General features: G+C 46.8%; 1 protein-coding gene across 5 annotated transcripts in view; it reads left to right on the forward strand.

The window, feature by feature from the left end:
• The window catches only part of MYRIP (myosin VIIA and Rab interacting protein), a 370434-nt gene that overhangs the window by 314965 nt on the left and 41782 nt on the right, over positions 1-13687 (forward strand). For all 5 annotated transcript variants that reach the window (XM_058729485.1, XM_058729487.1, XM_058729486.1 and 2 more), the window contains one exon: positions 6205-6444. In XM_058729485.1, the coding sequence (XP_058585468.1) occupies positions 6205-6444 (240 nt within the window). The remainder of the gene's footprint in view (positions 1-6204; positions 6445-13687) is intronic.

Raw genomic sequence — 13687 nt, forward strand, 5'->3', positions numbered from 1 at the left:
ACCGGCCAAACCCAGGTCCTTCCATGTGAAGGGGTTCTCACAGAGGCAGGAAGAAATAGATGATCGTATTCAATTTGATAAGATTCCAGGTGATGTGTTCCCATTTTAACCATGATAGTTGGCCAGGGATTTGGTGTGTAGCTGTGTGACTGTTCTTATCACACCAGTTACAAGAAAAATAAGTGCCTTGATCACCAGGGCACAGCCTGTGAGCAAAACTGGTTTTAGGTTAGTGGCAGTACGTTGAGAGAGGACAGACCTCTGCCTTAAGGCACGAGAGACGGAAATCGTCCGAGTCCTCAGAAGAAACAGGCCGACAGTAGAGCCAGCCAGCGCTGAGGCCCATTCTCTCTTCTCCGGCTTCTGGAACAACTCTGCCAGGGCATCTGCAAGGAAAAGTACGTGCATTCGCCACGCATGGTAGTCCCAGGGCGGGTGCACCTGTAAGCCAGGCCCCTTCTCTGAAGTTCACTGGAATACCTAAAAGCAAGCCGCAGAACTGCTTTTTTAGGTCAGGTTCAGTATTTTTCATCAGCAGGAACAGAGAGAACCACGAGAACCCGGGATATAATCAACGAAGGCTGATACCTAACATGTGAAAGTAATCCTTTAGCCGGGTTTTTTTCAAAGGTGGAGAAAATGCTAAGCCTCCCACCTCTCCCTCAAATGACCTGGAAGATGAAAGACGGGCTTTGTGAAAAAGTGTTCCTGGGACCGGGGTTGCTTAGTCTAGAAGACATTGACATTGCTTCCCTTCAAACATGTGGAGAATTTTGATAAGGACGATGGAGAGGCGTAATAGGAGAAAAACTGCTTTAAATTAAAGCAGGCAGGATTTCAGGGTGCATAAAGACAGATCACAAGGGTGAGTGGAGGTAAGAACACTTTATCCTCTAAGGAAATCTGAAGGTAGGCATCTCCAGAAAGCTTCCAGAGAAAGTATCTTCTCCCCCATTTACACTTGTGCTTCATGAAAGAGATTAAATCCTTTGCCTGTCGGGTTCTGTCCCTATTCTGTGGTTCTGCTGTCTTTCTCTAATGAGCGTGGCTTCATCCGGAGCATCTGGCCTTGTCTTGGAAAAATGGCAAGAGCGTGGCCTGCAGGGTCAGGCTGTCTGGTCACATGACCTCCGACAGCCTGCTCAACCTCGGGGCCCTCGTGGATACGCAGGGAATCATCAGGACACGTGAGTGAGACCCCGCGTGTCCTGTGCCCAGCTCCCTGCTCACCCACGCTAACGTGCACAGCCACAGCTGTCCAGTTCCGGCCCCCCACTCTCACATCCCCATCACTTTCTTACTTAGCCGGGGTCTCCGGGTTCCACGAGCTAAATTGAAGTGTGCAAGGAAAAGGTGACCTTGTGTCCTTCTGTAACTGCCTTAGCCTTCCTTCTCTGCCTCCCCACGCTGCGTAACCAACGATGTAAACTAGCCAATCCAAGAACACCTTGCCTCTTGTGATTGCTCTCTTTAAAACTGTCTTTCCTGGGGCCCCTGGGTGGCTCAGTTGGTTAAGCGTCCAACTCTTGATTTCAACTCAGGTCATGATCTCACAGTTCATGAGATCAAGCCCCTTACCAGGCTCTGCACTGAGCATGGAGCCTACTTGGGATACTCTCTCTCTCTCTCTCTCTCTCTCTCTCTCTGCCCCTCCTCCACTCTCTAAATAAATAAATAAATAAATAAATAAATAAATAAATAAAATGGTCTTTCCTCTTCTAGGTAGATAATCAGTCCTCCAACCCCTCCACTCTCTCCACTTTTGCCATCTTGGGGCACCTGTTGGGGAGCTTCTGTATCCTTGTGGCTGTATGGCCATCTTAGAGTTCAGCAGGGTCCTCTGGGTCCTTGCAGGTCTCTTCAGTGAAGGGGTCCCTGTTCACGAAGTCATTCCCACCCCGCTGGCGTCCTAAGGCTTGAGAACCGGTGGTCTGTTCCCTGTGTGCCTGGTCAGAACCCAGTATCTCTCCCTCGGGCCGCCCCCCCTCCCCCGTGGCCGTCACTGTCATCACCCTTGGGACCCGGCTGTCCAGCCCCAAGTCAGCCGCTTCCTTCCCACCTGAGGAAACGCTACTAAGCTCACCTTCCGGCACCACCAATGATCTTCTGTGAGCCGGCTCCTGGATGCTCTCTGCACCACACAGGAGCCCGGGGAGACCAGGAGCCCCTTCAGGTCCCTCTGAGGCCCTTCCTCTGGGTCTGATTCAACCCTGGCACAGCAGCCCCAAATTAATACGGTCCAAAGGGTGAGAGGCCACCGGCAGCCTGTGAGGCTCCTTCTCCCTGGCCCCCAACTGAGGAGCAAGCAAAATCCAGCATTTGAACTTTAGGGAACTTGAGTCTCTAGAAGCCTCTTCTCTCTTTCCATAAAATCTGGCTTTCTACATTATCACCATGTTAAAGAGGAGGTAGAGTGAGCTGATCCATGATCCTTCCATTCTGGGTCTACACTCTTCTCCCCTGGGTAAAATGCTTAGGCTTGGCTAAGAAAAAGGAGGTGCGAAGGAGTGTTGTTTTAATGGCAACTGAAAAACATCAGTTTCTTATTTTCAAAGTAATGTCATCCCATTATACATACCAATGCCGACCTATAAAGTGGAGTGGGCGGGATTGAGAAAAAGCACCAGTGGAAGGCAATTATGATTTTTAACTGATTCTATAAAATGTCTTATGCCCAGATACGCATATTGCTATGTTATCCAGCTTGCCCTTCAGGAATTCCATTCTATGATTATTTTATTTTTCGAGTCGCCAAAGTTTCTTAGAATTCTCCACTGTCTTCATAATGCTCCTGGTAATCTGTTTGAGTCACCGTCCAACATTTTCATTTTCAAGGTCCCTTTGAGGTACAAGAATATAGTCTTCAGGCTGGACATTCTGCAGCCCTTCTCATCTTCTCTAAACCTTCTGTCCAGGTTCCCAACAGACTCTGGAAACCGACTACACTTCTCCCCCTTCCTTTGATTTCAACTGGAAGTTTGCTATTCCGTATTCGACTAACGTGTATCTGTCTACTGTTGTCTTATCAGGAAGTAGGATTATTTATTCTTTTCCTTCTTTCTTAGTTTTTTGGGGCCATGGATGCCAGTGAAAATCTGATGAAGGCCGGTAACCCTCTCCCTAGAAAATTGTGCATGGAAACTGAAGTGTGAAAACAGTATCAGGGATCCCCAGAGGCCAACCACAGACCCGTGTTAGCTGAGACCCCAACTTAACATCTATTGTTCCAGCTCTCATGGAGACTGACATTAAAATCAATACATGGGGGAAACCTGTAAGTTTATAACAGAGCAGGGATGATTCGATCCTTTGTAGACTGAAAACACAGACTCATTTTTCTTTAGAGATGTAACTATTTGTTGACGCACTTAATATTACGTAAATATTACAGGGCCAAATATTACTTAAGTTAGTTTTGAAGCTCTCGTGGCTTTTGATAATGATGCTTTCATCTACGTTCATGGTACTACATCTCCTGATGTCAGATCCCTGTGCGTACGACTACAGTGTTTATTGAACTCTGGGACCATCGTGTATCATTAATACAATTCTCAACACTCAAATAACACTGGACATATATCCCGATAATCTCTAGGACTTTATCCTTTAAGATTCTACTCAGCTATCACCGATTTCTCTTTCTTTCCTGACAACATCCATCCGACGAACTAGGCGAGGGCTCCCCCTGAGTCTCATCAAATGCTCACGTGTGTGTGTGGTACCCCATGTGTCAAGATGACATCCCTCCACCACCAGAGAATTTCACCAGAGTGGCATGGTTTTCACTTTCCCCTGTGGGCTCCAGTGGCCAGCACGGGCCCAGCACATAGTAGGCATTCGGAATGCATTTGCTGAATGTAGACTGAATCACCATTGACCAAGTCTTCAAAGGTTCCGGTGAGGTAAATACATAAGCCAAAGCTAAAGAAAAGCAAACTGAAGTTAAGACGAATTGCTATTTCAGTGTGTTAAATCTGTTGAGTGAGCTGAAAAAAGGTTGCGGGATGTGGATTTGTGGCCAGTTGCTGACTTCCAGGCTAGTGTGGTATACACCACAAGGCAGCAGCAAAACTATCTGGTAGACGAGCTCAGCTCCTTGGGCTCATCCTCCACCCTCTGCAGTCTGACCCAGGCCCATTTTCTCCTCCCTCCCAACCCCCCCCCCCCCCACTCTCCCATTTCTGAGCCTTATTCCTCCAGCTACACCAAGCAATCTCATGCTCCCTGGGTCTTACTGGCCCTGCTGCTTCCTCATCAAGAATGTCTGACCCGACATCTGCATATTAAAATTTTCCTCATCTTTCAAGAACCTACCCAGAGGCCATTCTCCCCATTGAGCTTCCCTGTATCCCCAGACAAAAGAATTCCTCCTTCTCAAGCACGCTGGGAGTACTGGTCACCTCCCATGAGGCCAGTTCATCACGGATTCTTGCTCAGGACCAGAAAAACAATCATTTCCAGTGGACTTTTTTTCTTTTATCAATCCAGTCAGGGGCTCTTTATTTTCCTTTCTATGTCATCTGTTTGCTCCTACTCCCCTTTATATAGACTGCTGCCTTTAGCATCCGTCCAGTTACAACTGTGGCAAGTAAATTTGATGTGCAAACGTCACAAAGAATGAAAGAATCTGTCACACGTTTTTTTTAGCAGAACAAGACGGTCCCAATTCTTGCTATAATATGGTATATGATGAAGCCCTTCCTGTTGAATGGCCAACTGAATGAAAATACCATATTTCCTTGTGTCCTTATAAATGCATTATTTACTGATCAGATTCTTTAGTCTGAGGAAATTCACCTTGAGGCACTATCATCTGAAGACTCTTGGGCTGAGCTTTTACTCATACAGGCAACTTACCATCATTGTTAGCTCTGAAGAGCCGCTCTCCTTCTCTTTGAATTCATCCTCTGAGTCATCTCCTCGTCATGAAATGTTGTTCTCTGTCACTTTCCTTCTCTTTGCAGTTATGAAAAATTTTGAGTTCTCAACTGTATGCAGTGAGCTAAAAGCAGAGTCAAAAACGGCGATGATTTATTTCGTTACCGAATCATCCTTCCAGGCAATTCCATTCTTCTGTTGTATTATTTTGGTGTCTGTTAGCATAATTGGGCATAATTGATGAGTAATGATGGAAGATAATTCCCAGGATGATGAAAGAGCAAAATATTTCAAAAGATGGGACAAAGAAGATCACAAAGATCCCGTCATGTACCATAGATTGATGAAAGGGTCCAACGAACCCACGTAGTAATTACAAAATAGAATGAGTCTTATTTTATTTTTTTAAAAATCAGTAAATTTTCTCTTTGTTCTTAAGAAAGCCTTCAAGAAAGAATAAAAACAATAAAACGTCAAGCCTTATAAATAGATAGAGCAACTCAAAGAGGAATTAAAGAACTGAAGTCTGGTCTAATGGACCCCAATGGTTTGCTGAGAGTTATCTTGTTAAAATTCCATGCACATCTGTCCACCTTAAGGCCAAGGCCAGAGCGAGAGTCACAGTCTCCATGTCTTCAGGGATCTACTCCCAGAAGAAGCTTAGGAGATACCCACCAAGTGGACAGTAGGAGCCAAAGGTATCATTATTAAGCTGGGACTGTAATTATCAAAGGAAGGTCACACAGTATTGCTTACCTACCTACAAGGACCTCACACCATCTCAAAATCTTTGCCCTTTGCCCAGAATGCTGTCCTTCCCTGTCTCCCTTTTAGCTCGGTAACTGCTGCACTTTGTATGCCCATTTCCATGAGAAAGCTTCTTCCATCTTCCGGCCCTCAAGTGCCCCTTAGGGGGGCCTTCAGAGCATCCTTCCCCACCCCCTTCTCGGTACTTACCACCAGGACAGTTAGCACCTGAGGTTTTAGTGTGTCCCTTCCACAAGGGGGTCGCCAACCAGGTGTCTCAGCCTCCTCCTACTCAGCTGCCTCGGTGGGTGCCCCGTAAGCATCTTGTGAGCGAAAAAACGCTGAATTTGAACACATTTCTGAGCACAGGCGCTCACCTGCATGGTCGCTTTAACGAAGCATTAAGGTGCATGTATTTGAGAAAGTAAAAGTGGAAAGTAAAAGGCCATCTGTAGAGCAAGCAGGTCAGGTAAGAGAGCTTGATTTTCCTGGACAGTCCCTTCCCCGGGGGGTGATGGGGAACAAGCACCAGGACTCTGGCAGAGGAGTCCTCAGCTCCTGATTCTGACTTGCATTTAGGCATCCGGTGATTTGTCGGAGACCGACACCAGCAATGACGCCAGGCACCCTCGGAGCCGGGCGGCCGCCACGGAAGAGAAACTGAGAAACAGGCTGTACGAGTTAGCAATGAAAGTGAGCGAGAAGGAGACCTCTTCGGGGGACGATCAGGAGTCGGAGCCCAAGACAGAGTCTCAGAACCCCAAGGAGAGTCTGTCCTCTGAAGACAACAACCAGGGCGTCCAGGAAGAGCTCAAGAAGGTAAGCACCGTGAAGCCACCGGTGGACAGCTTGTTTTGTGTGGCCGGGGTGCGGGGAAAGTTCTATATTTGTGCCAAAGTGTCCTGTGCCCCCAAAGAGCTGTCTTTCAAATGCCTATCCTGTGCACAGGGGAGACCCCAGAAACCCCAGTTGTTTAGCACTGAGTAGTTCAAGCAGGAAAAGGGCCCCGTGTGGCACAGGCCTCCCGAGCCCTGTTTCCTCCTCCTGCTGTCCTTCACCAGACAACCCTTTACTTTCGAGACTATAATTTTTTTTTTTAATTTTTTTAACATTTCTTTTTGAGAGACAGAGTGTGAGCAGGGGAGGGACAGAGAGAGAGGGCAACACAGAATCCAAAGCAGGTTCCAGGTTCTGAGTTGTCAGCACAGACAACCCCACCCCAACCCAACCCCACCCCACCTTGAGCACCTACGGACATAGCTTGAAAACCACAGCGGGAAGGACCCCTGGCAGAAAGGGGGTCCCAGACGCTCTGCCCCCCAGTCAGTGCTCCACCCCCTGTCCTTCCCTCTACAGCTCCTCAAAGCACAGCCGTGCTAGACTTGGCCACATTAGAGTCGGGATAAGGCTGCTTCCAATGGAAGAGAAAGAAGCTAACATTTGCTGAGGGTCTCCTATGTGCCTGGTGCTTTGCTTATGTTAGTTCGTTCATTTCATAAAAACCCTCTGAAGACGTACAGGAGGAAACAGGCTTGTTCTGAAGGTACTTACCTGAGGCCCACAGCTAGTAAGTTTCAGAGCTGGGGCCGCTTCACAAACCTGCTTGGCCTTAAATCACAGGCTCCTTCCCTTACAGCAAGCTGCTTCTTCTGTAACTCAGATAAGATCTCGCCTAGAAACACTTAGATTTCTTTGCGCTTGTGGTCAGGTCTGTCCCCCTATTCTGAGAGTACGTTACATAGGCTAACAAGTTACCGGTAGCCCATGTGAATGGGGGAAGAAGCCCTCTTCATCTGCTCTGTAGGCAGGCTGTTGGAGCCAAGCTCCGTAGTACAGATGGGTGCCATGGGGGAGCCAGGCCAAGCCAGGAATGACCGCAGATGGTCAAGAGCAGGCCCAGAGGGCTGTGGGGACCATCTCCCATCGCTGAGCCGCCGAACCCTCCAACGTCTCAGACTCTGCCTTTCACTCATTCCCACCCCACCCTCCATAACCTTTGAGTCCTTATACTCGTAAATCTATCAGGTCATCTGCCTGTGGACAGTGCGCACATCTTTCCACTGGCCTGCCGTGGGCTGGAGCATGGAGCTTGGCCCTCGCAGGCAGCCCCTCCCAGGGATGTGGGCTCCAACCCATTGCTTCCTCGATGGTAGTGGGCTTTGCTTCTCCCCGTTACGTGAACCAATACCCCATTACTATCATCATTTGTCTGCCAGAACTAAGAGCCAGAGGGTAACTGAAGAACATCACATTATTTCTTACAATGGCTCTACATCCTACTGGCTTTGCTGCCTGATGGTCACAAGGCTCCAAAAACTCCCGCTGTTCTGGCATTCCAGACCCTGATGAGTCATGCACTCCCGCCCGCCACCCCACCCCTCCATCAGCCAGCAGGCGTCACCTTCTGGAGGCACAGCCACCAATCTGCACGGGGTTCTCCTGGGCAGAGAGTGAACAGGGAAAGGAGGAGCCAGTGGGCAAAAATCTTAGCTCCCCTATCCTTCCCCATGGCTCGCTGAGCAAGAAATGAGGAGAGTTGTTGAAAAGGCTAGCTTTTATTCAAGCTCCCAAATATGTCCATCTCTCGAAATTTAAGTCTTTCCCCAGCCTATCATGAATCAGTGCATGAAAATATCAATCAGATCTGTTGTGTGCAAAAATCCACATAAGCAAACAAAAACAGATAATTAGCACATATCAGGCAGAGGGCTACTCTGGGATGGGAAAACAAATACAGGTTTCTATCTTCAATATTATTTAGAAGCAGAAAGATACAGGGATAGGCTTCGCGATTAGACTGAGTTTGAATACCAACCATGCAATCTGCAAACTCTGTGAACTGTGGTTAATATCCTAACTCGCCGCCAGTGCTTTCAACAAGCTGGCGTACCCTACCCCCAGGCTGCTCCCCACTGTCCCTCCAGGCCCTGCGTGGTACTCCAGTCCTTTCTGCACTCAGCAGCCGGAACTGCCTTCCGGTCCCTGAGCTTTGCTCCCAACACCACTGACAGGCCCACACCTGTCTTGTTTTTCAGTTCATCCCTGGGACCCATCCCGGGGCTTCACTGTTGATTAGCTAAACACATCTTGGCCTCATCTGTAAAATGAGGGTAATCATACCCACTAATAGAGTTGTAAGGGTTGAGTTATACAGCATTGGGTTTAGCACATTAGCAGGAGGCCAGCAAATATCATATCCCCTGGAACAACCTCCAGGAAAATAAACTTCACTGCTGTGAGATAACATCCGTCTGCTGGGACTGAAGGAACAGCTCTGCACCTGGTACGTCAAGCCTAGGTCTGTAACCACCTTTGGGGCTCTGTCATGAGACGTAGAATGTAAGTGGAAAGGCAGGGCATCAGAACACCCCGGGTTCCCATCTTTAGGATCAGAATAACTGGGACTATCTCTGGGACACCTGGGTGACTCAGTAGGTTAAGCATCCGACTCTTGATTTCAGCTCAGGTCATAATCTCGTGGTTCGTAAGTTCTATCCCCGCATCGGGCTCTGTGCTGACATTGCACGGCCCGCTTGAGATTCTCTCTCTCCTTCTGTCTCTGCCCCTTCTCTGCCTGCACTCTGTGTGTCTCAAAATAAATAAACCTAAAAAAAGAGAGAGAGAATAACCGTGACCTTGGCACAGCATGGTTTGGGAGTGGAACTCACTAAAGTGACTATTTCGGACGCTGCCGGTGCTCCCCGAATCTTCTTACTGTGGCAGTGCCCCCTGGTGCAAAGTCCAACTGCCTGCGGACACCTGACGGGGCAGAAGCCCCTCTTCCTGCACAGAAGGCAGGCTGGGAGCGAGAAGAAAGTAAATGCTCTCCAGCTATTTGGCCCCCACTGGCATGATGATTCTGGGGCAGAGCTACACTGACTCCCCGAGCCTCCCCGGCACGCTGAGCTCTGGGCACCCACGCTGATGAGCCGTCCCCATTGACTCCCTTCCCATCCCTGCCCCTACTTCCCCCTCCTCCACCACTACTTCCCCAGGATCACCTCCCGAATGAACTAAATCCCTATCTCAGATCGGCTTCTGGGTGAAACCAGACTAGGCCAGTAACCAAACAGGAGAAATGTAGGGTTCCCCGATTGGCGAGTACTCCAGGGTTGTGACCGTACGTCGGTGTTCACACGTAGGCAGAGAGGAAATCCAGATGCCCGACTGGCTGCTGATGGCCTTTGCCTTACGAAGAGGAGCCTTGCCTCACACAGAGAGAGCTTTGCTCAGGCCCTACTGTCCCCTGCCTCCACCACTGGCCCTGCTCCCCAGGAGCCAAAGCAGAGGAATGTGCCTGTTCCCGTAGACACATGACATCAGTGGCTGTTTAGCGTCCTTAGTATGATGACCCATGTGGGAACTGGGACTTCAGAATCCTATCCAACAGCAGAAGAACCATTTCAGAAACATTCTTTCTCTTTCTTTTTTTAATGTTTATTTATTTTGAGACAGAGAGAAAGAGAGCATGGGCAGGGAAGGGGCAGAGAGAGAGGGAGACACCGAATCGGAAGCAGGCTCCGGGCTCTGGGCTGTCAGCACAGAGCCCGACGCGGGGCTCAGACTCACGAACCGTGAGATCATGACCTGAGCCGAAGTCGGACGCTTAACTGACTGGGCCACCCAGGCGCCCCTGAAACATGCTTTGCCTTGATTACCTTGATGGGAGTCAGCCCTTTGCTGTAGGCCAACTTGTCATAGAGGTGGCACTTGGGGATAGTCAGTACCACCCGCATTTTAACCAAGTGTAGAACAAGTCTGTGGAGCTTGGGGCAAGCCCAGAAACCTCTCGGGAACCGGCTTCCCAAAGAGTCATTCTTTCCTTAAGTCATCGTATTCCGTCAAACCTCGGCGGTCAGTCCTACAAACCATGTGATCCTTCGAGCCCAGGAGTGAGCACTTACTTCTCCTCTCCCCCTGGGCAGGTGGTCATGCCGATGGTTCTGGCAGAAAAGTCACGGACAGAGCGGTTCTTACAACTGTCTGCTTCTAGGTATGCAAGCGCAGCATCCCTGAAAGAAGGAGCAAAAGAATGGCTAAGAACTCCTGGCCTGAGTTTGGAGACTACTTTCAGGGGCTGGATCTCCTGTAAGCCCCCTAATCTTTCCAGGCTTGGAGCAGTGGTCCCCAATGTCCCTTCAGGCTCCAAAGTCCCATGGTTCTAGATCTGTAACAGATTAGATGGATTTTTGTTTCCTGACATAAGTATCATTTATGACACTGTTTATATGACAAAAGATGTCCATGGAATGTTGAGTGTCTGTTGAAGGCCCAAATTAGTAAATCCTTACATTATAAGCAAATGTTTGTATATCCAGGCTCCTAAAAGCATTTTGTTTAAAGTGGCTTTGTTTATTATTATTATAAGTGGCTGGATCATTGTGCTTTGCTTTCCAACAGAGTCACAGACTTGCACATATCACCCATATTTATAGTTTCTTGAAACAATTTTCATTAAAGCACTAAGACTTCCCTGAACTGTTAAATGACTTTCTCCCCAAACAAGAGACAAATTTGTGTATCTCCTGGCTGTTCCCCATTTACTAACCTCAAGGGACAGAAAAACACAGTCCTGGTCAATGATCAAGGAGACCGATCTACTAACTGTTCCAGAAAACCTAGAGCCTAGGGTTTCTAAAGTTTAACGTGCTTGTGAAAAACTTTTCGTTGATATCAGTGTTGACATAAAGGCAAGTTTGTCCACATGTGCCATACCCCATAAAATAACTCGCCATTCACATAAGGATCCAATGTCTTTCATCCAAGATCATATTCTATTTGAGAAGAATGTCTTCATCTTCAGTTGGTGCCAGAGAGAATATAGTGTTAGATACTGACTTGTATCTTACAAGTGACTCATCTCAGTAGGCCTGTGCCTGTTGAAAAATTAGAGCCTCTTTTCTAACTTTCCATTTAACCGTTGGGGTGGCGGGGAGAAGCTTTAGCCATCCACTGAGAACTACAGCTCTTATCCACGGTGCTTGAACAGGTGAGGAGGCTCCATACCACTCAGGATGTCATTGGCGTCACTGATTCCCACAACCGTATCCTGTGGGTGTATGGGGAGGGGCCTGGCTGCCTGTCTGGGAAGAGTTCCAGGTTCTCTCCTGGATCACTGGGGTTGCAGCAGAACACCGTCTTCCCTTGGCAGAAGATGAACTGACTAGAGAAAGATTGTCCAGAACTCCAGTGCAAAGATTCCTTAACGTCTCTGTGAAATGCAGGTATTATCTGAAAGGCCAGGAAAAACTGAGGTTGCCTCAGCGACAGCAATAGAATGGGACATAGGACAGATGTGGTTGGAAGAGAGAAAGGCAGAGTTGCCCTAGAAGGCCGCAAATAGGAAAGCACCGGTTCAGAGTTCTTGGCCCACAAAAGCTCAAAAGTAGGATCCCCTGGGGAAATGGGGCCACAGGAGGTAAGAAGGGAGAGAGACCAAAGAACATACTGTGTGCAGGCAGCTCCCCAGAATAAGTAGGAGTGTGCTCTTGGAAAACACTTCTGGGTGGAGAGAATACAAGACCAAAAGAAAGAAATATATACCAGTCTGACCTACAAACACAAATACCAAAATCCTAAATAATTAGCAAACTAAATGTTGTAATATTCGAATTGCATGCCCACACAACTAACACATTTATTCTCAGGATGAAAAACTGGAGGCAATAGCAGGACACCCCACTGTTTTAATAAATTGCTTAGTAAATACTGTGTTTTTAAAAACACACGATAATCCCAACTGATGCCAAAATGGCCCTTGGAAATATTCAACACATATTCCATTAAAAGAAAAAAAAAAAAAAAACTCCCAATGAAATAGATAATTCTAATGAAGGATATTCATCTCAAAGCACCTAGGGAGTTTTTCCTGAATGAGAACTCGTTGTAAATATCAAAAATGTCTTGAATATTATAATATTTCATTATTGATCAAATCCATATATGATGAGTCATGAAGGCAAATGATTTTGCATAAATGCTTATCTTGTTAATCAAAAGAGCATGTACATGGATTTGAAAAATAAGTATGTGTGGCTTTAAGATTTATGTAAAATTATAGGTGAATAATTTGATATTTGTAATGATTTTTTTAAATACTGAGTATTTTAAGAGAAGTAAATGAGCAAAACGGACCAGACAGAAGAAATTGGCAAAGTGGTCAAAGAACTATCATCAAAAAGAAGATAGTCCCCATGATCTTGCCAATAAAATCCATTAATCGTTCATGGTACCAATTACTCCCATATGATTTAGCATTAAAAAATTAAAGGTATACAATTCCACTTTATTTATTTAAAAACTTTGTCTGAGTCCAACCCAAAAATCACATACCACCAAAAATTTGCATACTATCTCACTGGTTGATAAATATTCAAAAATTCTTAATATGTTAACAAAATGTTTCCAGCTGCATATTAAAATAATAATTTACAGTGGCCAAGTAGGATTTTGTCTAGGAATGTAATCACATCAATTTTAGGAAACCTGTTAATACTTTTCATTATATTCACAGATCAAAGGGGGAAAACATAGTTATTTTGATAAATTCCTAGATTGGTGTTTAACATGTAGTAGGAAATTCATGAACACTCATAAGTATTGAGTGAAAAATAGTTGATAAATTGGAAGATAAAAACTCAACAGTAATGACCCTTTTGAGTCTCGCTGGTCTCTTTAGGAATTTGATGAAAACTATATGCTGCTCTCCATAAACCTGTAAAGAATGAAAAGGATTTGGATAGAGTCCCAGGATGAGTCTCACTCACTTATGCATCAAGTAACAGGAATACAGAGCCCAGGCCCAGCTGTGGACCTGATGTGTCCCATCAGCCAGCTGCAGCCCATCTCAGCCATGGTCTAGAAGCCCCTGGAGAACACTGACCTAGACAATTGCACATATGCGGTTGGGAATGTGGAAGGTCCAGGAGTCCCTCAGAGAAGTTCCAACATCCTGTTGGAGCAAACCCAATCCAAGCCTGGACACATTGGAGATGGTAAAAGTAACAGTTTGACTTTACCTGCCTCACCCCTCCCCCTGGGTGGCGCATTGCCCATGATGTCT

This window comes from Neofelis nebulosa, chromosome 5 (assembly GCF_028018385.1).
Source record: "Neofelis nebulosa isolate mNeoNeb1 chromosome 5, mNeoNeb1.pri, whole genome shotgun sequence".
NCBI lineage: Eukaryota > Metazoa > Chordata > Mammalia > Carnivora > Felidae > Neofelis > Neofelis nebulosa.